Source organism: Haliotis rubra, unplaced genomic scaffold (genome assembly GCF_003918875.1).
Source record: "Haliotis rubra isolate DU_JTF1 unplaced genomic scaffold, ASM391887v1 Scf221, whole genome shotgun sequence".
Classification (NCBI taxonomy): domain Eukaryota; kingdom Metazoa; phylum Mollusca; class Gastropoda; order Lepetellida; family Haliotidae; genus Haliotis; species Haliotis rubra.
Window position 1 is genome coordinate 1,238,694 of NW_025766237.1, and position 25,311 is coordinate 1,264,004.

General features: G+C 38.0%; 2 protein-coding genes across 2 annotated transcripts in view; both read right to left on the reverse strand.

Annotated features, from left to right (window-relative positions):
• LOC124277422 (CD109 antigen-like) overlaps positions 1-25,311 on the reverse strand; it is an 88,694-nt gene that overhangs the window by 23,907 nt on the left and 39,476 nt on the right. The window lies entirely within an intron of this gene.
• Positions 4,562-24,811, reverse strand: LOC124277445 (CD109 antigen-like). Its single transcript, XM_046713142.1, has 31 exons — positions 24,673-24,811; positions 23,641-23,666; positions 22,476-22,646; positions 21,721-21,846; positions 20,728-20,773; positions 20,222-20,306; positions 19,961-20,069; positions 19,417-19,641; positions 19,053-19,280; positions 18,644-18,742; positions 18,409-18,471; positions 17,424-17,615; positions 17,163-17,312; positions 16,556-16,663; positions 15,533-15,602; positions 15,156-15,185; positions 13,964-14,078; positions 13,472-13,588; positions 11,816-11,927; positions 11,323-11,464; positions 11,005-11,181; positions 9,584-9,665; positions 9,311-9,467; positions 9,125-9,196; positions 8,369-8,546; positions 7,871-8,085; positions 7,317-7,466; positions 6,466-6,575; positions 5,849-5,996; positions 4,879-4,981; positions 4,562-4,656 (listed from the first exon to the last, which is right to left on the reverse strand). The coding sequence occupies exons 1-31, from the start codon at positions 24,809-24,811 to the stop codon at positions 4,562-4,564; spliced, it is 3,840 nt and encodes a 1,279-aa protein (XP_046569098.1).

Here is a 25,311-nt window from a genome sequence, read left to right on the forward strand (position 1 = left end):
AGCTTCAACATCACTTAACAAAAACTAAACAAACACATTATACAGTCATTAGACGCGATGGACTAGAACATAGGACATTGTAGCGATTATTTTATATTCCTGCCAAACAAAGTCTTCAAGGATAAGCTATGACACATTGTATAACGAAATTAAAGATTGTCACCTCTATTTCCTGGAACAGTATATATTTCATAATAATCAAAAACAAAAGCACAGTTGAGTGGACAGCCCTTTTTCTATGTAATCTGAAGAACAGAGTGCACATGCACAAGTCCTTATCAGCACTGGGATCACGGCTCTTTGTTTCTGCCTGTGCAGTGTATATTATGTAATATTTCATACCGTTACTATTACTTGATGAACAAATGGCAGTTTGGATACTTCAAACAAAACTACAGAAATGAAGATGAATACTGTTTTTAACGTTGACAACCGAAGAATGAATGTGTTTGTATTTCATGTTTATAAACTTCTTGACTTTGATTCGATGGTTTACAGGTTGGCATTGGCTGACAGAAGTACTGCTGTGCAGCATAGTACGATAATAAATATATACTTACTTTAATATGAACATTTCGCGGTTGCCACAGCAGTGCAGGGCATGGTTTTCCTTTGTCCGGACATTTGTCATCGCTGAGTTCAATTATCCTTTCAGATAATGTTTCACACATTTGGAAGTGTTAGAAAATATTCTGTTTTAAATGACGAATTTGATGAATTCATCACATTAGTTGAAATATTTCCTTATCAAGGGTTATAGTCACAGAAAATAGAGGACACAAAGGAGGGTGCTTGAATGTGGTCAATAATGAAAAGTAAGAACGTGCCTAATGTACAACGTTACCTTTGAGCCACCATTTTGCGTTAGGTTTGGAAATACTAAACCTCGGCAACATGCTCAGAATCAAATTTAGAACCCAAACGTAGCTTCACTGTATGTTTGCTGATATACATTTACTCAGCCAGCTCAGATAAACAATGATGGTGTTTCGCCAACTTACCGGATCGCGTACTGCTGAGGAGACCCGTGTCTGTCAGGCGATTATCTTTCCCCACTACATATACCTGGGAATTATCTCTCTTATCTGTTCAAGTAGGCGTATTTGCTAAATATGGGTTCACAAACAATCACCAAAGCTTACTTAGACTTAACACCTGGCAGTTACACAGTTACTTTGGTGAATGTATTAAAAATGCATCAGAGTGATTCTGGAAAGTTTGCTTAATTGCAGGTATTTCATTGTCAGTAGTTTACATGAGTATATTTAACATGTTGAGGCGATGCAATGTATCCAAAATCATCATACACTCGTACAATAACAATCATCGTACGTACAATAATCATACGTTGGTACCCTGTATTGCTCAAACTACGGACACAGTGAGTGATTTTGCTGTTTGAAATGGGTGTGTACATGGATACACCAAAAGCTATTACGAGTATGCACGATGAAATTAAACATTCGTCATAACCTTTTGACCGGTCACCATGATGGGTGCAGATCTAAAAATATTGGAATATCTGTGTCTTTTTACTCTTTCTTTTGTCATACTATGCAATTGATAGAGTGACTCTAGGGGGTTAAATGATGACAATTCATACTGTCGTCTTCCTAGCACACTCAGCTTGAAGTACTGGTGGCCCATCGTCTGAGGAGCCGAAGTTAACAGTGTGAAGATTAATCTGTTTGACACGTTCGCACCGATCTACTATCTGTATCACTTCGTGCTTTTGTAACACACTCATTCATTTACTCGCATATCAAACTTCGAGATGGTTCTCAAAGATCTTCAGGTGTAAAAGCTGGTAAAAAAGTTAAATAATCTGTCAGATTGTGTCAAAAGGTCAGAGAAGATATTTGTGTTTGGTGTGTATTAATCAGAATGGCGAGAAACAAATATATGATGCAATTGTTGCAATAGCTATTTATGTAGTCATGGTTGTGTTCGTTTAGATAGCTTTGATTTTCTTACACACATATATCTAACATACTAACTACAACTGAGCCAGGTTTAAAAAACGTCCCAGAAAGACAAATATATTTTCATCAAGAAAAAGGCCATACTTAATATTAAATATTAGATCACGATAAAGTCTTGTAGACAAACATCATATGTCTGTAAAGCTTAATACTAGTCATAAAGTTAGCCACACGCAGAAGCTCCATTCACTTGAGTACGGAAACCATTCCTGATTTCGACATTTTGGTAAAGCGCAGGTAAACATGCAGCTCATGATCATCTCCATATTCGCTTGCACGCCCCGTTCAAATCGCCAGTTTGCCAACAGACATCAAGTGTGTTTAAAAATCATAGAAACTCGGATAACCATCCTGGTCCTGCTTTACTTTGCACATCCTTCATAGGCATGTTCAAAATGAACGTTAAACCAATGTCTTTTGAGACCTTATAACAGCGTTGGTGGCGGCTGGCTCATGGTGTGTGTGGTATAAGTTTGACTGTTGACTGAATCCAGCTCCACATTGTGTAAAGAAGGGTCTTTGTTGTACCGATTGTGAGGTGTGTGGGTAAACGTTTTCTCTTTCAGGAGACAATAATATAATATTAATAATAATAAGGTTGATGAAAGGACAAGACGGATGGCTTCAAATTTCCATCAGTCATCTTTTCCTTTATTCTTTGTACTATTTATTCTAACAAAAACACACTCTCATAACATAATAAGTAAGTGTGTTTTTGTTAATTACGTATTCACACTGATTAACTTCATTATTATGGAGTTTATAGGGCAGAGTATGCGTTTTTGAGGTACCTCCTCTTAGTTATGCTTCCGGTTTGCTGCTTCGGCGTAAGACTGTGGCATTCATTCGAGTGAGTTCTACATGATAGTGTTGCAGTGAGGCATAGCTGCTGCTAGGATTCTCGAGAACAAGAATCAAGTTATTATTTTATATCTGTGACCCAATATGTTAGATTTGTGGCCCAATAATATTGCATTAGAAATCTGTATTGTCAAATCTCGAAATGTCCTCAATATTTCTACCATATTGCTTTGCTGAAAGAGCATGCTCAGCTTTACTTCAGTATGTATGACAGGCAGACACTAAAGGCTGGAACTCCTGGAATATTGCTCAACGTAAAGGGAAAGTTGATCAAGGAAACGTTCACATCACCCCTTTTGTCATTTATCATGGGACCCTCTATTATCGCGGTAGTTAATGTTGTCGCCATCGGGATTATGAACGGCTACTGACATTTAGCATTTTATATATATTTTCAGTTGACTGATGTTTAATCCTCATTTCTGTCACAAATAATGTGACACATGGTCGCAACTCGTTTAATACCATTGCGGCAATTCCGATTGTCTCGTTTGACCCGGTAACTGAAGCAACTCTCTATTATCGCGGTATTGCGCTTTTCTTACTATGGCACGCAAGACAAGCAGATGACACTGTTAAACGTTTACTAAGACAAGTAACGAATCTAAATAGTTTGATCATTAAAAAATATTTAGGAATTTCATTCACATTAGTAATATCATCATGCTTTTAACCCAAACATCGGAAACTTCTATTCATTTGGATACAAGGTAACAATAACGTTACAAAATATTGTTTTTCCCGCTTAAAACGTACCATACAAGTCGCTGCCGTGTGCAGAGTGAAGTTGCATAATACGTCACTTCCTGTTATATTTTTAGCACGGAAAATATGCAAATGACCTTAAAGTTGTCGCAGGATTGCTCTTGATGAAGTAATATTTAATTCATGCTAGATGTAAGGGCAGTAGGGGTCATACTAGTTTCAAAATGTTCTAGAACTTACTGAAAAGATTAATGCTTTAATATTTTTCCGATTACACATAACATTCCAATGAAATAAATGACTTTTTCAAGAGCGATGAGTATATTTTACGTAATTTGCATATGTAAACAGCCGATGCGGGGCGTGGTGTTTCTGCTTTCCCGATGTTTTCGCGTGACGCGATAATAGAGAGCCCGCGATAATAGAGAGTCCCAGTATACACGGTAATGTACATAGTTCCTTGTCACTCTGAATCTTCAAACATCCACTCCAAATACAACTTGAGGAATCTTGAACCGTATTCCACCATTTTTTCTTTATCATTAAAAAAAATCTAAAACACTCAAGCGTTGATGGAATTATTTATTCTCATTTTGCATAAGACTTTTAATGTTTCTCCTTTCCTCTTCACAGTTGTCTTCAAATCTGAAAAGATAATTCAAATGATACAAAAGAGATCCTAATAACATTCGTGTTCAACAATCAAAAGAAGGAAAGGTGTAAAATATTGACTGACATGTATACAATTGATATCTGTAAACGGCAGTTTGATAAGTCACTTAGGACATATGCATGAACGTAATAGAATATACATTTACGGACTGACTGACTGACTGAGTTTGGTTTTACGGCGCTTTTAGGAATATTCCAGCAACATCACGGCGGGGGACACCAGAAATTGGCTTCACACATTGTACCCATTTGGGGATTCGAACCCGTGTCTTCGTCGTGACGAGCCAACGCTTTAACCACTAGGCTACCCCACCGCCCCATACATTTACGGAGATGGCAACTCATTCACCGACCTGGTTGCAACACTTGTCACACACATCACAAATTGTAGCTTCCTTGAGACTGCGAGTTTCGTAGAAAGTGGCACCTTGGTTACCTACAAAGAAGGATAACGTCAAATATCTGCAAAAAACTCTTTATAACTAAAAATATAACTATAAGATATAATGTTATAGATACATGTCCGTATAACCGACAAGCAATTTTGATCCGTTTACAACTGCTAGGCCATTTCTGTGTTATTGCGTAATTCACATACAGCAACACGGGTCAAAGTTACAGACGTTATCAACACTTCACGTTTGAATTTCATACTCACTGGGCTGGTAGTAATCGTAGACTGTGACGTAGCTGGGCTGGTTGTTCGTCACCATACCGGTTCTGGTGGACAGGATGTCAAAGCAGATAGACGTTGTGCCAATCTTTGGAAAGAAAATGGAATGTACATTGTGTATGCACTATTAGATTTCATTTTCTATGCAAAATATTCAGAACGTCAATGCAAAAGAATACCCAATCTTGACTATCCTCAGAAACAAATTACATATGGTGTAAAGTCAAAATAGCTGTCACAAAAGTGATGATCATGCAATATATACTTACAGTTTACGAAACAATGAACACTAGCTATTAAACATGAAGTGATGTACAGATGTGGTACTGCTTTCAGTACCACGGAAAAGTACAAAGGCCAAAGGGAAAGGATTAGACTAACTGAAGTAATTTGAACAGAGAAGGACGAAGCTTTTTGACGGATTTCATTTTCCATACAAAATGATTAAAACGTCAATACAAAAGAATACCCAATATTCGCTATACTCAGAAATATATTCTATATGGTGTAAAGCAGAAAATAGTTGTGACTTAGTGTTGACTATTCTATACTAACATTTTAGAGTACGAAACAATGAACACTAGCTATTAAACATGAAGCGATGTTCAGATGTCGTACTGTTTTTGGTACAATGGAAAAGTTCACATGCCAAAGGGAAAGGATTAGACTAAGTGAAGTAACCAGCGAGCTATTTGAACAGACATTGATTAAGCTTTTTGACGGGAGTTATTTAAAACAGACGATATCACTTTTTATGGAATGATATTCCTGATGTCATTTTACGACAAGACTGAAAGACTCAGTCAAATCACGAAATTACTCATTCCAAAGACTCACCATAACCCATACTCTATTAGATTCCATTCTAAATGTAAGTACATTTATGGGTAAAGCACTGCGGTATAACTTTAACTTTAAGAATCTTGGAACTGAAGTCAAAACGTAACAAACCCACCTCATCAAAGTATACAACCACGATTCTACCACGTCTTTCAAATCTCTTCAGACCAGCAACGTTGCCCATTGAGGTCATATCTGGATCAAAGCCTGATGGGATAGATATCTCCATCACTGTCATTCCACTGGAACCTTCCTTCAGCCATCTTGAGGTGAAAAAAGAGGAAAAACGCATATTTTATGAGTGGCGAAAAGACTGGTCAAAATGACATAGCTTTAAAATTCACCTGAAGCCTATCAACGCACTGTTCTACTTTCATAATCCAAATACTGTATCATGTCAAAGGTGAGTGAGTGAGTTTAGTTTTACGCCGCACTCAGCAATATTCCAGCTATATGGCAGCGGTCTGTAAATAATCGAGTCTGGACCAGACAATCCAGTGATCAACAACATGAGCATCGATCTGTGCAATTGGGAACCGATGACACGTGCCAACCAAGTCAGCGAGCCTGACCACCCGATCCCGTTAGTCGCCTCTTATGACAAGCATGGGCTACTCAAGGCTCATTGTAACCCGGACCTTCACGGGTGTATCATGTCAAAACAGAAACAGATGTCAATATTAACAGATATCGCTTACATAACCGAAATAGTGTTATTAATTGTGTTCTCACTTGGTGCAGGTCATCAGTCTGAAGTTGTTGATGGTGTCATCAAGCAGCACAGTGTTAATGTCAAAGGATGGGTCACCGATTTCAGCATCAACGTTGAAGAACACATCCACCTGGAATGGAAAAGCTTGCAGTCAGTATTGAGATACAGCATTTATTGTTCAAGGGATTTGCTCACTATGTATATTAGTCATTCAGTATTTGGGTATTCAGATTTACGTATTGCATTACTTATAGTCAGAGCACTATACTAAAGCCATTGTTTGATACATACATCAGCATATGCAACACCTTTACCAGTGGCAGTGATAGAAATGTCCTTTGGAAATTTCGTCAGCTGGAAACACACCATAAGCTAAAAGCTTTAAAAGAACGAGCTTCAGGGTATAAATACGCAGCATTAATGCTAAGTTAACTCTCTTTTCAGAATTTATCGAGGACAAATTCATAAACAGTTGAACACTTTTTACTCCTTGGCCAAATGTACAGAGCATCAAAATCAGGTAATATCATGCCCCCGGCCTAATCACCCATACTGCATATCTTGACCACGTTGTCACCGTCCATTAGATCATGTGAGTAATACTCATGCATGTGGACACTGTTTCAATGGTAGGGTAAGCTTTGTTTGTTTTCAGTAACCTGCTACATTCTGTGGCTACTTCCATATCAAGACAAATTTTTCGAGGGTGGTAGGCGTCATACTAATTACTCGATGACACTTTAGGGTTGCTGAGAAGAAAAAGATAGCATTTCTAGCAACACACATAACATTTTTTTTCTAGCATTTGGCTTAGGACTATATTATATGTCACCCCTTTAACATTATACATATATTCCAGTTTTGAATCTACCTCTCTTGATTGCAAAACGAGTGCGTTGCTGTCAGTCACAGATATGTGCTGGTTGTCACTTCCGCTCTTGATGTCAACCTCAACTTGGAAACCGGAAGCATGGGCACGTTGGGCATAGTCAGTTAGGGCGTGAAGTGCAACCATTGTGTCCTGTGATACATGAGTATCAATAAAGTAAATATCCTTGAATTCCTGGGTATATCCTTACAATATGAACTAATTATAATTTATCTCAATCAATATTGACAAGATATGCAAATAGTCACAACGGAAGAATTTAAAACAGGTGAGAAAATGTGTGCTTTGATTCCCTTATTGGCCATCGATGTCTTATCATATATTACATGATATCATTTATTCAGTTCCAAATTTATCGACATAGCAATGAATAGCATTGACATTAATGATCACCTAGTACTAATATCAAGCGTCAAGAAACACCTTGAGCTAAAGTAGGGCACCCTGTTCCACAAACCGAGCATTTCTTAATGAAGATTGCATTACGAATTTGGCTTTGGGTAGTGCTACTAAAAGCTAACCGATTCAACACTGACCTGCGTTGAAGAAAAGCCGCCATATGGGTTCCTTTGTGAGGTCAGCCAGTTGGTTATTGGAAGACCTCCTTTGAGATCACCCCGTGCAGAGGATGCCAGAAGGCCATACGCTGTTGTCTGAATGTCATTTGGCTGGGCGCGTGTGTGGGGAGGTGTCCAGTTTGTATAGTAAGTTGAGGAGGCTGTTGTTGGTTCCGTCCAGTGTTTCAGAGTACCTGGTAATTAAGTGCCAATGTAAGAGAATAGAAGAATGAATTTACCACTGTATATGTGCTCTGCAGTCGTGTTTTATAAGAAACATATCTTTTGGCTTGAGTTTATGGTTTAGACAAAAACCGTGAGTACATTATGTTGTCAATGGAACTTTTCATGCATATTGTGTGGCGGGTACGTATATGTAATCAATTCCGGTGGATGATAACGACTGACTATTGTCTTGCACAAACGGTCTATGTAACTATTGTTTCAATTGTTGTGGGTATCAGTTCCAAGATCTACCTTTAACCTCAGCTGCAGCGTTGAGTTTGTTGAAAGTGACATCCGCTACTGAGCTGCCAGCCTCAGACAAGGCGTAGCTGACAATGGCGAGAGTGAAGGGGTCCGTGATAGAGGGAGCCACTGACTCCAGGTAATTCGTGGCATTCACAGTGGCGTTTCCAAGCGTATACTCATTTGTCTGTCATAAAAACATATGTTTTCAAGCTCAATTTCAAGCTTGTTATGCTTCTATTGATTCTAGTGCGATTAAGTGTGTGCACTGTAGAAGCTACATATAGAGAGACTCAGAAGGTTTGGATCCTCTGTAATGTCACTGTTTCAAGGTACGATTATGCAACATCAAACTGATTTTGTTCCATTGAAAATCTTGATATTTAAATAATTTAATGACGGCCAAATGATCAAACGTCTTCATAATTACATGTCCGTAATAAAAACCTATACATATAGCTGTGAAAACTCCTTACACAGAAGTTCCAACAATATTTCCAAATTAAGAAAAGCTTCTTAACTTACATTCCGCTTGTGACATACATCAACGAGGTGTATTTGTGAAATATGTCCTTACACAGAAGTAAAATATTTCCAAATTTAGAAAAGCTACTTACTTTACAGAAGCCAGTTCAATCCTTTCCCTCTTTAGGTTTACAAAGGTTCTTTTTCAGAAATGACAAAGACCGAAAAAGCAATTGTTCACTGCCTCTTTTCCCATGTCAAAGAACGTATGAGTCTATATGATGCTAAACCTTTACCTACCCCATATCCACCAATGTCTTGATTTTCCAAGAAAGCCAGCAGCACCATGGATGTAAGAGAGGCTTTGGAAGTCTGAGGAAACGGAAGAAATATGACCTTCAGAAACTGGACAGGTACCAACTGAGATGTGCGTTGTCAGAAATAGCATTATAGAACAGTTAATATTTCGTAACATCGTGTCAGTACCTGCATCTGTCTGTCAAATACAAGTCCAGGCTCATTGAAGGATCCATCTAAATTCTGTCTCCCTGCCATCCAGTTCAGGGACCTCGCCAAAGTCTGATTTCCCACAAAAATATAAGCCCTGGCTTGATGGAAACTGCGTGCTACAAATGCAGTCAGCCTTTGAAAAAATGAAACAGTTATGCGTTAGACTAAGGTGTGAGTGAGCTTTTGCATAAGTGTCTCTGTTTAATTACTGAGTATAGAACAGTTTATGTGGGAAAAAGGGAAACTCACCACATGTGTCCTGCCTCATCTCGGTCTCCGAAAGGACTGAAGGATCCATCGTGTCTCTGATATGTGAGCTCCCTCTGGTAGCCTGAAAGTAATACAGGTGTTGAGAAACGAAAATTGTAGAAGCAACATAACAATCACAAATAAATCTTTCGGGATCAATGCATTTAGCCACGCCTAATGCCTAATGGTGGTTTATTTCAGAAAAGTAATATAGGCCATAGGCCCAGGTTACACTTTTGAGAATTACAGAGTGGGAAAATTTGTTAAAATGAAGACTGTCTCAGTAACATAGCTTGATATACATATATGCTGATAAATGTTTTGAGATGCTTGCATTTGATGATTGCAGAAGCGTATTAAATTTTGGGATTGTTGGATATTCATAAAAGTGTAAAGGGATATACAGTCGCCGCAATGCTTGATATTTATTACAAATAAGTAAGAAGTGATATTTATCTTCTATGTTTGGCAATTTACAGATATTACATAATCTGTCATTTCTAGCCTCACCAATATACCTGCCAGTTTCTATTCGTAGTTTATGAGACCCCGATCTAAACTGAGCAAGAGCACGTCTATGTTTAAAATAGCTAACTATGAAGATATAAGATTCAACACCGAACATAGGTTTAAACAACATGTATCCAAATGTTTTTGTGCCTTTTATTAGTGCAGAATGCCAGTCCTGTTTATACGAAACTTTGAGTCTACCAAGAAATTCATTCAAAAATGGCGTTTCACTTCGAACCATCTGTTCTTGCCAAACAAATCCAAATCCATAGACTTCTAATATATGCTTTATCCTAGATGCCAAGCTCCTACAACCATTACTTTCCATTTGTACAAGCATGTTATAATATTTCTTTACATATCGCTCATTTGACATTTTCAATATTTTACACCAATATTTAATAGACCTTTTGATTGTATACACATACAATGGATATCTTCCACATTCGCCTAGCACAACATGCGCTGAGGATTTAATTCCTAGAAATCGTTTACAAGCTGCTACATGTATAACTTCTATTTCGTTAACAACATTCAGTCCCCATATTTCTGCACCGTATAATAAAATTGGACAAACTTTGGTGTCGAAAATCTTAAAGTACAAGTGAAAAGGTAATGGCTTAATCATTGACAGTGATCTAAAAATACCAAATAAAACTTGCTTAGCCTGCAGACATACATTTTCTATGTGTTTGGTCCATACTAATGACAGGCTGAATAAAATACCTAGATATATATTTGTACCAGGAAACTCATTCTATTTGTACAACATTATAGAACCATTTTTCATACTTCGACAGTCTTCCACCTTTTTAAAAAAACTCTTACCTTTGTTCTGTCCATATTTACCGGCAGTCATAAGCTTATAGGAAAACAATAATAATAGGCATTCAGTCATAAGATAATTTTACCTAGTTCGAGATAGGTCATGATCCTGGACTCCAAGGCGGGTGTCATTTGCTTGGTTGTGTAAAGGTAGTCTGCAATATATCCATCCGGGGCAAAGGTCATCATGTTCTGTTCACCACATCCGGTGGGTAGAGCCAGTAGGTTCTCCATGTTGTCGAGACTGGCGCCAATGAGGTCACCTGAAATGCAGGCAATGGTTAATGTCCTTTTGAAGAACCTTATCTGTCATGTCTACAAACTTTCATGTAAAACTCAAATATACCCATAGCCCATAAAGCATATCAGTTGCATTCTTTACACCTTTCCCTGTTGTATAATACCTGTCACTTTGACTCTGACTTTCTCTGATCCGGTTACTGCCTCTGATGGAAGTGACAGTGCCACATGTTGGTTGAAGTCAGCGCCTCCTGGTGTCAGCTCAATGAAGACAGGTGTGTTATATTCTTTTGGGATCCCTTCCGCCTGGGATAAGAAAGTACATATATACTATAAACCAATCCTTCCATCCCAGATACCACCTCTGTGATGTAGTAGTTCGATTCCCTGACCACATCAAAGCAACTTTAAAAATGTTACTCATTGTTACTGCTCTCGCCACTGACTGGATGAAACAAGGATTGCAATAATCTACAAGACGACGTTAAACCCAGTTTCACCTCATGTACTCTCGGATCTGAGTAATAGAAGATCACCAGTGCTCCATCTTTGTCATAAAAGCCAACAAGAACGAATCGGATCGCGAGACTTCATGACTTCTTTGTCGTGAGAAATAAGCCCTAGAGGGTTTGCATCGTTAGTCAAACAAGTCATTACCTGGACATTGAGCTGTCTCCTGACAGCATCAGCGGCTAGAGTTGTTCGTGCTGACACCTCGATGTCGATAGATGATGGGGAAGTACACAGTCTGGGGCTCGTTGGATTTGACCTTGAGGACAGAATGATATATTGTGGGAATGTGTGCGACAAATTCATTTAACACTGGTATGACAATAATTGTTGAATATCTGTCTAAACCTGACTCTGACTACCCCGGATCATTCAGTATTGTAAAACATGTAAGATCCCAAATTAACACTGAGCATATATATCCATATAAAACATTATAATCCAGACAGTCTTAGTGCCGGGTTCGGTACTGATATTATGTTGAAGTCGGACAGTTTATTTTTAAGATGAAAATGAGTCCGGATTATTATTTTTCCAGTCTTATTCCCACTTCCGATGAGCTGTGCTTGCAATATTGACAAAAGACCCTCTTCAGCTCAAATGTTTGCCGATATTTGATTTTAATACCTGCTATCTAACAGCTGGAATAGCTCCATTTGCTAAACACTGAAAGTGAATTAAAAAAAAACACTTACTGTGACATAGTGTGTCTGGTCCTTTGATTCCTTGGTAGTTTTACCGGAACTGTCAACCACGACGTTGACGTAGTCCGAAGAAGTAGGCAACGACACTACAACCTATTGAACATATACGTGATATTAACTGTTGCTTATTTTCCCAAGTACCCTTCAGGGAATTTACGAGCTACGAACCGTTACAAGCGTTTTATGCAAAATGAATAATTTTAAACCTTGTTGATGAACTTTGAAAACTGTTAGAAGTAATCCGTAGCTCCCAGATGCAACTATTCTTTATGAGAAAAAGAAGATGAAAGTGAAATAATCCGCTCTGTCAAAACTATTTTGTTCAAAACTTTTCAGAACCAGGATGACCAAGATGGAAGATGTTTGATTTCATGCATTCTGGAAGTGCTGTTCTGAGATGTGTCCTGCTGTGGACAATGAGAACAATAAACAGCTGTCATGTTTGAGTCAACTGAGCAGACACAATGACGCTCAAGGCAATGGAAATAGTTGCATCATTATCCATGTCCTAGTCGGTAATGTAAGACTATCCCCAATCAACACTATAGGAGGTGTGACTGATTCAAAAGACACACTCACGTCCACGTCACTGGGTAGGTAGTTGAAGATACTGGCTTGAATGACGACCTGTTCTCCACGTAACACCGAGGTGGGCATGGACAGGCTCACGAAGAAAGGGCTGAACACACGCAGCTGAAAACGTTGGGCAACGGATATTGTACAATACATTTTTCTATGTCTGGACAATCTGGCACTTTTTGTACAGTTTTTTTTACACATTGGTAATCGAGAAGAAAACGTAATAGGAAATATTGCCTTTAGCAATATAAAAATATTTCGAGGTTTTCATTGAACCTGTTTAACAGAAAGCTGGAACATGACATTGGAAAAACCTAAACTGGACATTTGTAATGAAATGAGCATTGAAGTTCAAGAGTTCAGGAAAAAAGAATTCATCAGAAGCTCAGTAGTTTTAACTTTTAATTACAATTTCTGCACAAACAGCATAACTTATGGCAGTATTGTGGGGTTGTTTGTTTGTTGTTGTTTTTTTTTTTTTTTTTGGGGGGGGAGGGTAAGTATAAACTCATCATTGTACCTTTGTGGTAGATGGGCCACACCAAGACCAGTGGCGGAGTTGACAGCAAAGGCGCTGGCGATCCAGGAAGTGATAGTAGCAGGCACAGTGCTACTGATGGTGGCTTTACCGTCAGCACTGGAAAACAAACAACAAGCTTATTTTAGACGGACCCGTGGCATCCGTAAAATACCTATGAAAGGCAAATTAAGCGTTCATCTGAAAACCCATACAGGCTACAAGTAGAAAGGGGCAATGTTTTGTCCATGGTGCATCGCATTTGGAAATGTCCTCCACATATCCACAATAACAGCAAAGGTTTCGAAACCTTCTTTCATCGGAATGCAGACAGCAGAGGATTGAGGCATCAAATGAGCCGTACATATTCATAACAAATACATACACCTGGTGAACAAAGATGAATTGTGTACTGGTTTAATGACCGGCATGTATAAGATGTCCATATGGGGCTCTCAAGACGTTTGACATGAATTTTTCAAAACATTTTCTAACCCAACCGTCTTGTTGATCCAGAGCCATGTCTCTGGGAATTCTTGTCTGACCCTCTCCACTTCCTTGACCTTCTGACCTTGAACAGCTCCTCCAAAAATGGCATTTGGTCTCATTGCTTGAATGAAAATACACAGATTCAAATATTCTATGATGCATACGTTTTAATAGCCTTTGACAGACATTTAGAATTTGGGAGATATGGCGAGAAAGTTTGTGTGTCTTTGTCAGTCTGAATATTTAAGCACATATATAAATATGAACCAGACTTTGTGGTCTTAGTGGTCTCATGTATATATGTTACAGTGAGTGTCTCCAATGACTGAAATAACCGAAACATACTCTTAAAAGAAAAGTAGGGGAACCTGAACTTTCAATTTGGATAGGAAGTATAAGCGTGAACAAACTTTCCAAAGACAGGCACCACCCCTATACACAATGCATGTGATGCACGTGCACAACGCAGTAGCCCCATACACGTGCATGGGGTGTCATCTCATTTTGAGGGTTTTCAAGAATTTCGATAAATCACTGTAGACCATAATTTTGACAATCATCTTGCATCACACAATTGTTGGTATTGGTTTCTAGACGGTTTTTTGTTTGAAAGTGAAACTCGTACACATGCAAATTTCACGTCATACACCAATCATCTTTCAAGAGCGATTACTGTTCAAACAACAATGGTTATATGGATGTGCAAGTGGTGATGCACTCTCAAAACATTCATTATTATCATACCACAATGATTAATGTTTCAGTCGTAAATTAACAATGAAGTTCCCCTCCTTTTTTAAGAGTATATTTAGTATATTTTCAGGTAGGTTAATAAGGTAGCACTGTCATCGCCGTACATCAGATCATTGCTAGATCTAAAACATAAGTTAAACCTTTCGGCCAAACTGACTTCGGGTACAAACACTTGTATTCACATGCAAAAAGAAAAAGATAGCCCGGAAGTGGGACGCGGTTGTGCCCACGAAAAAGCCCACTTCTTGTCAAAACCTTTAACCCTTAAACTTTAAAGAGATGTTTTCAATGAGAAAGTCCAGCATTTCGGATGGTTTCTCAATAAATGTCAGATGACATGTACTTTCAGTTTGCAGTAGTTGTCCTGAACTAGGTCGTAATAATGAAATATATATTAAATGAGTTCAAAGATAAATTTGATAATATATATATACGTCATACTTACCGAATCCATATGATGGTGCAATGGTTGTACCTGCCAATATGAATCAGACAATGTCACGTATACGGAGCATCAAATGATGACTAGTTTGAGAAGCTCATCCACATTTATCTGCAGGGCGCTGTGGTCGTTTATAACATTGATGACTGTGGCATAAAACAACACAAATATGGAGAAACAACGTCTACTCAAGAATATGTCACGACATATAACTTAAGTCCCAAACTTTAATATGTTAATGTTTCCTCAATTTAATACTAATTCTTTCTGATTGCGTATGCGAGTCGTTAAAGTTGTTCAAGCCTGCTTATTCATCGTGTTTGTCTCTTCGAAATTTTGAGTGATTGACTGTGCACACATAAATGATGGAAACTACTTACCAAACCCATAATACTGGTTATGGTAGGCATTGAAGTACTTAGCATCAGTGAGTACATTGAGCCCTGCGTCCTGAGGAAGGACAGACATAAATATGGTATCCTTCAATGAATGTTTCTGATGTCTTACAGACAATATTTGTAAAGAATTTGATGAATAGAAACTCCTCTTTAATATTGTTCATTTCCCCATAATCAGACTTATCATACTTTTATTGCCTCTCAATATATATATATATATATATACGCACAAAATGTCCAAAATAGTACAGGTGTTCAGTCATAAATATTACATAGATAAATAAAAACAGAATGCCTTCTTCTCCAACATGTTTCGTTCTTTACTCTTCAGGGAGATTGTAGCGGTTACAGTATGACGTCATTACATATATATTGTGACGTCACAATAGGGACAACATTCTAGAGCGACAAGGTCACAGCTTGCAATGGTTTAACATTGGTTTGAACTTGTCTATGAAGTAGTGTTACTTCGTTTTACTTTGTCCGTATTTTGAACTTGATAAAAAGGAAATATTGTAAATTTAACATCGTTTCCTTTCGCACAGACATCTAGATGTTCACTCAGTGGGATACATCGGGTTTCAGGACACTTTATTTGTTGTTTGTGGAAACGAACCCGGGCTCTTAAATTTTCTGATTGACCAATATACTGTTCATTACAGCCTGTGCATGTTATGACATATATTATGTTTTTGCAAGAGTAGTCAAAATTTGTTTGGCATAGAATTCTCGGTGTCTCGTGAAAGTTACAGAGTGTCCTTCAACAATATGTCGACATGTTCCACAGTTACCTCTGTTGCATCTAGACACAGTAGGATTTGATAAATTCTGTTTCTTTAAAATAAATTTGGCTTTTGTAATCAGCGACGACGTATATATTGACAGAAATGTAACACTTTGACGAAATTACATACAGGAGTAAATACATGTGATATGTCAAAATGAAGAGACAAATTTAAAAAACTATGTCGAGGAAATATCACAGTTTTAAACAATGTCACCTACCGAGAAGACATCAGCTGAGCGTGTAGCACTACTAGAAATGGCGAATACTTCTGGTGAGAATTCTCCATCAGTTTGTCCAGAGCTGTACGTCTTCAGTTCATCAAGAACCTGAGCACACAAAAGGAAGCATGTGATGGTTTAATAAGCTATTTACATTCCAAATCTCTTGAAAGTCCTGAACTCTCTTCCATAAGAAGAATAAAAACATCTCTCTCCAATGGCTGCTTGTCTACAAGAATACAGGTCAGCTACATTGGTCAAGGATAAACTAATTAAATGAGCAAAAGTCCCCAAAGACGTCGTTATCTGACAACTCTGAAGTAAACACTGAGATACCTTTATAAGCACACTGAGCTGACATCGGCCAAATGGAAACACTGGCTCATTTGAAATATTCCATATCTGTGTTCTCATTTTTCCGCGTGAAGAAACAATCTGATTGTAAAATCTGATCAAGTTAATTACTTGTATAGATGGCATTTAAATGTATTTTCTGGCTTGTATTTAACGTGTCCTTCCATAAGTACATATATGATTTATTTTGTGAGGCATGAACTATTTGTATATCTGGGACAATGACCATTCTTTTAAAAAGAGGTGCTCTAACCTGTTCTGTGGATATGTCGTTACCGGACTTGAGAAGAAGAACACTTTGGTCGACAGCAAGGATGTTGACAGATGACATTGGGTCAGCACTGACCAAGACATCAATGTTGTCATGAGGCTTAGAGTCGTTCTTGCTGAAGTCAATGGACACCTAAAATAAAGTAGCGTTAGGCCTTGATATCCTGATGTCGATAATGTGTCATTGCTCAGGTCAATTCATCACCATCACAATGTGACTAATATGTATATAACTACATTTTACCTTGTTGTCAAAGACGTCGTCGACACTGAAACTAAGACTGTCAGCAACAACCTCCCCTGATGCCTTCACGTAGTACGCGATGATGTGAGCTTCTGGGGCCATTGTTGCAGTGATGGGGACATTGAAGTGAACAGGGTTCTGGCCGCCAACAGTGACTTGGTCAGTGATGTCAACAGTACCCCGGGATAACACCTATAAAGACAATAGTATCTGTGTTATCGTGAGTTAAGTGCCACCTGTGAATAAAACTCACGGGAAGGGAAAGCAACCCGAATTTAGCTATCAATATGGTGTAGTATTGAAAAATTACAATCTATACATATATCGCCATATATCATGTATATGATATATATATATATATATATATATAAAAGAAGAAGTTTCTGAAATAATCACACGACACGGATCTTCTCCAACATGTTTCACTTTTATCTTCAGGGAGAAGTGATTCCAGTTAAACGGATTATGTTATGACGTCACTTTGTCATGACGTCACATGCAACTGTATACAAATGTTGTGACGCGGCGTTGCCATGGCGTCACATTGGCGGCTTCATTTGTATACAGTTGCATTGTGACGTCATGACATAATCCGTTTAACTGTAATCACTTCTCCCTGAAGATAAAATGAAACATGTTGGAGAAGATCCGTGTCGTGTGATTATTTCAGAAACTTCTTCTATATATGTACTACTGTACGCTCGGTATTCTCATCATTTTCTTTATATATAAATATATATATATATATATATATATATATATATATATAGGTAGGTGGGTAGGTAGATAGATAGATGAATTATAATTGAACCGTGGATATGTTGAACATTATGAACGTCATATGTTGTTCCTTGTTACATATTCAATTTTAATGTTGGTGTAAACATTATACTTTATATGCCGTGGCTGATGGTTCGTCATTATTTGAATGCTCAATCAATCAAACATTGCATCATTCATTTTTCTCAATGACTGAGCAGATTACCTGGTATGTTATGAAGGGTACATCTTCGGTCAACTCAATGCTGAACAGAGCTGTCTGACCCGCCTGAAACAAACCCAATATTACATATGTTAACATATTACATGTTGTCGACCAAACAGGAACAATAACTTCGAACAGTAACTAATCAATCCCTAGTGAATCATGCCGGATGGTAATCCCTTCCAACTATGCCAAACAAAACATCCACACATAGTTATAGTGCAATCTTGCCTACCCTGAGACCCTTGTTGGTGAGTTTGAGTTGCATGAAGTTGCCACTGAAGGAGGTCTTCTGCTGGACAGTCAGAGTGTCGGATATCTCATTGTAGTGAACCTGGAATGAATATTGTTGTGAGCATTTATGGTCCTAAGGGCGATGACAAAAAACATCAAAATCACACGAGAAATTAATCGACTACTTTAACCTTTGCACTGTGTTCGCAACTACGTTGTCTAACATTACAAGCAATAAGAGTAAGAAAAATAATTTGTCATTCGCTTGCTCCTTTTTATAAATTCAGGTTGCAATCACACAACTGTTTATAGTCAAATGCAGCATATACATATAGTTAGTTACTGGGTTTGTCTATTTAATTTACTACATAATCCAATCATATCAGAAAATTGGTTTGTTAAATTTTCACCTTGACGTTAATACTAGTGGTGTTCTCGGGGATGCGCATGTCTACGGGGATGATGCCGGAGGCAGGGATGGTGTAGTTTTTGGGTGGGAGGCCGTAGTTGCCGGTGAAGGATGAGCAGGAGAACTCGGACTGGTCATCTTGGACAATACGGTATGTGACACAGGTGTACACTCCAACAGGGCTGCTGAGGTCGGTCACAGGGCGGCCATCTTGTTGGGACAGCTTGATCTGTTGTGTGATGTGTCAATTTAGATGAGAGCTAAACATAACACATTGTATAACTTAAAATATATGTGTGAAGTATTCAATGGTTTTCATGACAAAAATGTTGATATTTTATGTGTGTTTTTAAATTTCAACTCACATATGCTGTGTATGGAAGTTTGGGTGAGAATGTTTTCGGACTTGAGTTGAGGACTTCAATCTTGTAGGGATATTGGTGGTATTTCACTGAGCTGGACCCGTTCAGTCTCACGCCCGTCAACTCCTCCTTCACGATGGCGACAACGACGACAGTTTGTTCATTTAGACTGCTCTGGAGACGCTTGATGTCCGCAACAGGAATGTCAAATTTGGCTTCCCCGTCAATCTGTCGAGTTTGAACAAACACAATATATGATTCATGATTCTGTCTTGTGAAGAAAACATTTGCGACTGATGTTGGCCTTTCTCTACAGGGAAGATGTGTGCACTATTGAAATGCGTTTGAAAATACAAGAATCAGTTGTGCAGGTAGTTTGACAATTCATCCGAATATAACTACAAATATTATCCTTTTCTTATTTATGACTAGAAATGTATTTCAATTTAAGAGTATGGCATACATACTCTGTATCACAATCAAACTGGATCATTCAGGTCTTTCATTAAAATGTGGATATGGGTAATTTCATAGTTTATCAACCTACAGGAAATGCCAGTTCAACATATTTGGGCGGTCGTCCACAGTAGTCGTTAGCGACGTTCATGTGTGTATGTAACTCCACCATACCCTTCACTGGCTTTCCGAAGGTGTATCTGGAAAAGGAATACATATGTAACAGTGGTCCAGCCTGGTATGCAAGATTAAGCGCGTCAATAACCAAGGTTATACGGAGCAATACGCAACCATAATATGTTGTACTGTGAGAGATGGGAAATTCAAATACTGATTTGATAAAATGTCTCACTTTGCTTTCACTGTTCCAGACAGCTTTGTATCAGAGGTCAGGGAGAACGAAGGAAGATCAACTTTGACTTCAAAGCGGGGCAGTTCTAAAACAAAAAATGGTCTGATCATTTTGCCTGTCGATGGTAATCTCTTATTTTAACTACATATTTAAATATAGGTAAGTTTCGTTTTTCAAATAGAAGCGACAAAACCCTGTCCACGTTAATAAGAAATATCTGCGAAAAGCAGAGTCGATTGTACAATTGTGACTATATCATGAGCAGATATTTGTTTGAGCAGTATTACAGCTGTATGATGTTGTTTGTAGACAGATTCGGTCTGAACCAGACAATCCAATGACCCTCTGTTATATTCCGACTCCTGAAATGGAGTTAAACATCAATGGACACTCGCTTCGATCTGAAGATCAAGGGATATTTGTGTTACCGCTCTTTCCTGTACCCCAATTAATTATTATTTCTAAATGTTAATGAGAACAGAAGAGAACAATACAGTCACACTTACGGTATTCTGCAACTGTAAAAGTTTTAGAGGTGACGCTTACTTGGTCCTGAATAAAGAAGACAATTTTGATATGAATATAATTTTCGAGGCTTGTACATATACGTTTAGCGACGCACTCAGTAGTATCCGTGCAATATGAAGGCATTCTGTAAATAATACTGTCTGGACCAGACAATCCGAGCATGGATCGCCACAATTGGGATACAATGACATGAGTCGACCAAGTCAGCAAGCCTGATCATCTGATACCGTTATTTGCCTCTTACTTTTCATCGTTAAAGTTCTGTTGACAACGCATTTCAATATCAGCCACAAGATCTGGGGTCCACATAACCAAGGATGCCTTCAGAATTAAATATCTGACAACTCAAGGGTCTTTCAAAATATGTTAGAGAAGACCTTTAAGTGCAATTTACTAATCCTCAGACAAACAGTCCTGAAACTGCTGTCGTCACACTATTTACCCCTTCTTAGCCATGTTCGTAGCATGGCAACACCTTTTAGAAATTCTACAATTTTTTATTGCAGAGAACAATTTCGTAGACTGAAGAAAGAACTTAAGATGCATCGAAAGTGTTCTGGTTCGATTAGATGGTTTATGCTCAGTTAGAGTTTCTGTATGCTGTGCATGTATGTCCATTTGTTAGGTACGGCTAAAGAACCAGTGTGTGACAAAAAAGCTATTCTAGGATGTTGAGGCCAAACTTAATGTTTCGATATTTGGGGGGATTGTATATTCTAAGGTTACAGGCATGAACTTGAAGAATCGAACTGAAAAGTTTTCTGATTTGAAAGGACCAATCACTACAAAAGTGACCAGTCACAAAATCCTACGTGCTGCAAAAAAAATCTTTGTATTGTTTATAATTGTTTTGTTTATTAAATATATCAAACCAGCAGCTGCTGACACTCGTAGAGCCAGGGCCAGTCCTGCAAAAATAATTCTAAGATAGGAACATAATGTTTTTCTAAAGATTAATAACTATAACCAACCCCTGGTGAAACTCGTAGAGCCCAATCTCCCAGAACAGTCTTATCTGCCAACTGGAACTCCCCAGCCACAACTCCAGAAGATTCATGGAGAGCCGTCCACTCCTTCAGAATGTTGTTGTTAGGATCCTGCAGAATATACCAAAGCTCTATGCACAGAATATCACTGTAAATGTTCTTATGGATAAACAAAGAAATATCCACTTATAGTTCACTGGCATTATTTCACATTTTGAATACAAATCTTCCTGAATGTTCCAAAACAAATAGCATGTTATGGTGTATAGTTATAGTTATGCAGTTTTCTACGTATATTGCATGTTTATACTGTTGTGACAGATATTATATTGTATTATCAACTTACAACAAGGGCTATGTTGAAAGTCCCCATGTACACATGCAAACTTGGGTAGACACCAAACGCTCGGAAATGAACTGCAGCAGAGACAAATTAATCATTGGTTCAGGTAAAAAACATTCTTATTAATGAATACACAAAGTCATTTAGGAATTGGTCAAATGTAATACATGTTACACACTCAGCCACCGAAGAATCCCGGATAGAACTCAAACCAATAAAAAGTACTAGAATTTGTACTTTACTCTGAAAGTGTAATCAAAACATAAAGGCAAGGCAAACCGAAGTATTCGCCAGTTACACGTTTTAATTCGGGTAAAATGCCTTATTTAAAGTAGAATGGCTTAAGAGGAATAAAGAAACCAAAGAAACAGATGACTTTATCATGACATAAGTTTACATCCTTTTTCAGCTCACCCATCTGTCCTGGCTTGTACATGGCCTTGTCAGTCTGTACCATGACAGAAATATACTTGGAACGGAGGATGAGGGACGTTTCTCGTTCAAACTGCAGGGCCCCTCTACCTCGGACATGGAGACGGTAACTTCCATCAGAGATGTCTCGTGGTACCTGGTGAGAGAATATACTGATTGATCTGTACGTGAAGATGAATAATACTAGGCTCTTATGATCTCACATACATCTTTAACAATGAAGATACAGAAATTGTTATGTGGAAGTGTTGATCATGATAAAATAGTGTTGCAAATGTATTACATTGAATACACTAAACGCCAAAAGAAACGTTACCCTCCTTCCTTAATGACGGAGGTACCTATCTTCAGCTGGCGTTGTGATGCGTGGACGTTCACTGCTTGGTCTGTGTACGGTGAATTTAGATGTTGCTAAACATTTTTTCACAATATCAAAGACACGTTTTACTTGTTTTCACTAATGCAAATCAGCAGAAAATGTTTTAAAAGTCATAGGAATGATTATTTTACAATATTACACACTCTACAACAGTTGTTTCTTGTTATACTAGTTGAAAATGGTGACTTTAAATGGTTTTACCATTGTCCCAAAGCAGAATGTTAGTTCAACCTTTCTTTTGGACATCAAAATCACTATTATTGGTTTATTTCGGAATGGACGAATATAGGACAATGTAACTTTTCTAAAAAAAGCATTTCACCTAAATATGAATGCATTTGAGAATTTGTTTTCGTAATTTACATAAAGCTGTGTTGTTTAGCTTTCTTGTAAACTGAAACCTTCTAAAATATCTTTGATAGTTTTTCAGTAATTCATGAAGATAGGAGGGTAACGTTTCTTTTGGCGTCTAGTGTATATGTAAAGGTGTACATTCTCGCCTGTCATCTTACATCATGCAGTTGCATGGAGATTACTTTTCACTTGTTAATCTTAATCTCTAGTATCACCATATTGCAATAACTACTCATATCAAAGTGTCTTTAAGTTTGTATTGCGATTGTAATCCTGTGCAGTAAATGATACTGAGTTGAATAGTTAGGTCATTTGAGAATAGTTGATTGTGTAACATCTCTTGGTTGTTTGATTGTTTCATTGACTGAATCAGCACTGACTGATCTTATATACTTACATTCAGTGATATCGTCCCTGTCGTTCCTGAAATGCAATGATGGTAGAAGTTCTGAGACATAATTCTTTACTCAGTTAGTTACTTTCATGGATGCTGTTGAGAGAACTGCAGAGTAATGGTTAAATACATTTTGTTATGATAAAAAAAATTACCAACATGTTAACAGTCTCAGTATTTGGTATTGCGGATCCCACGAGTACACACTTTAAATCTAGTCGTAGAATTATTTTAACAAGTATTTTTTTATCTGTCCAGACCGAGCTTACAATAGTACAATGCCAGAATATCCACAAGTTTCCAATTGGTCATGATACTGGCAACATACCTCGTCGTGTATCCCATTCTGTATTGTAATCAATATGATTAAATTGGACACGATGCAACAGATCATGTGGTACAAGTTCAGCTGCAAAGCCTTTCTTCACTATAAACACTTTGTTTCCATTTTGTTCATGTTTGTAATATTAATAACAATATAGATATGTCACTAAGAATTCTCAAAGAGTGAGTTAGTGAATTTGGTCTTTCGCCGCTTTTATTCCGGTAATATCACGAAAGGAGACAACACAAATGGGCTTTTTCAAAGACATACAAGGGCTAAATGCAGCCTCATTACCCGAATGTTGGCACAACCTTTACTTGTGAGGATAAAAACTTTCCACATTCCTCGGAAGAGCACCTAACGAATATTCAGTTTGGGGGTCACTGAATTCTCTAAAACTTGTGTGGATGACTACATGGGAATTTGAATAAACATGACACTAACCACACAAATGTTTTTGAAACGGTTAGAAAGTCTTCGTAAATAGGAGTTTCATGATTGGTTGGAACCAGAGTGTGACGTTTCAGTTTTAATAGGCATTGGTCTCTAATGAGAGATGTGTACAACAAACAACGCACGACTGATAACTCTCAAAACTGTGAATCAACAGACCATAACATGATTTCACACTTTTAGCAAGTTTTGCTTGAAAGGATAGCTTGAAATGCCACACTAGAATCAACCACAGTTACCTCTGTATCATGTCTCACCTTTAGTGAAGTCACCTTTGGCCATCATAACAGGGATCCTGAATGAGTTGGTGTAGTTGTTCCATATGCGTTGCAGCTCCACTTGTACATGGACGGTGTTGGTGGTGTTGAGGATGTCGATGCTGACGTTGAATGGCATGCCACGTTGCAGATACTTGGAGGACGTTATGAGATACGAACCTCCGAACTAGAGGAGCAGTAAAGAGTTGTCAACAGAGACCATGTTGTCAACAGAGACTGAGTATTCTCTGGAGCTGACGCATTATAAATGATAAATAAAACTGCTCTTGAAACACATGAATCAGACTAAATTCGGTTTGATGAATTAATATGTCTATGTCAATTGACATCAAATTCAAACATTTATTGATATTCACCAGAAAGTGGTCACGCCTATTGAGGAACATTCGCCAATTAAAACCACCAACTCGATTAAAAGTTCCAGATTAAGGCTTCAGACTCGTGAAGATCTGAGTTAGAATTAGATTTCAGCAACCGTCCTTGTCGTGAGACGCGACTAACGGGATTGGGAGGTCTGGCTTACTGACTGGGTTGATGCTTGTCATCATATTACACTTGCTCATGATGTCAATCAGTGATTATCTGGTGCCAACTGGTTTATTCACATACCACTCTCGT

Bases quoted from the DNA above. Each gene is read 5' to 3' on its own strand.
- LOC124277445 (XM_046713142.1), bottom strand. From the start codon at position 24,811: ATGCCATTCAACGTCAGCATCGACATCCTCAACACCACCAACACCGTC. The intron at 23,667-24,672 runs GTGAGACATGAT...ATTGCATTTCAG, and splicing joins CAAAGGTGACTTCACTAAAG to GAACGACAGGGACGATATCA. The intron at 11,928-13,471 runs GTACAATGATGA...TCTGTCCTCAAG, and splicing joins GTGGCCCATCTACCACAAAG to GTCAAATCCAACGAGCCCCA.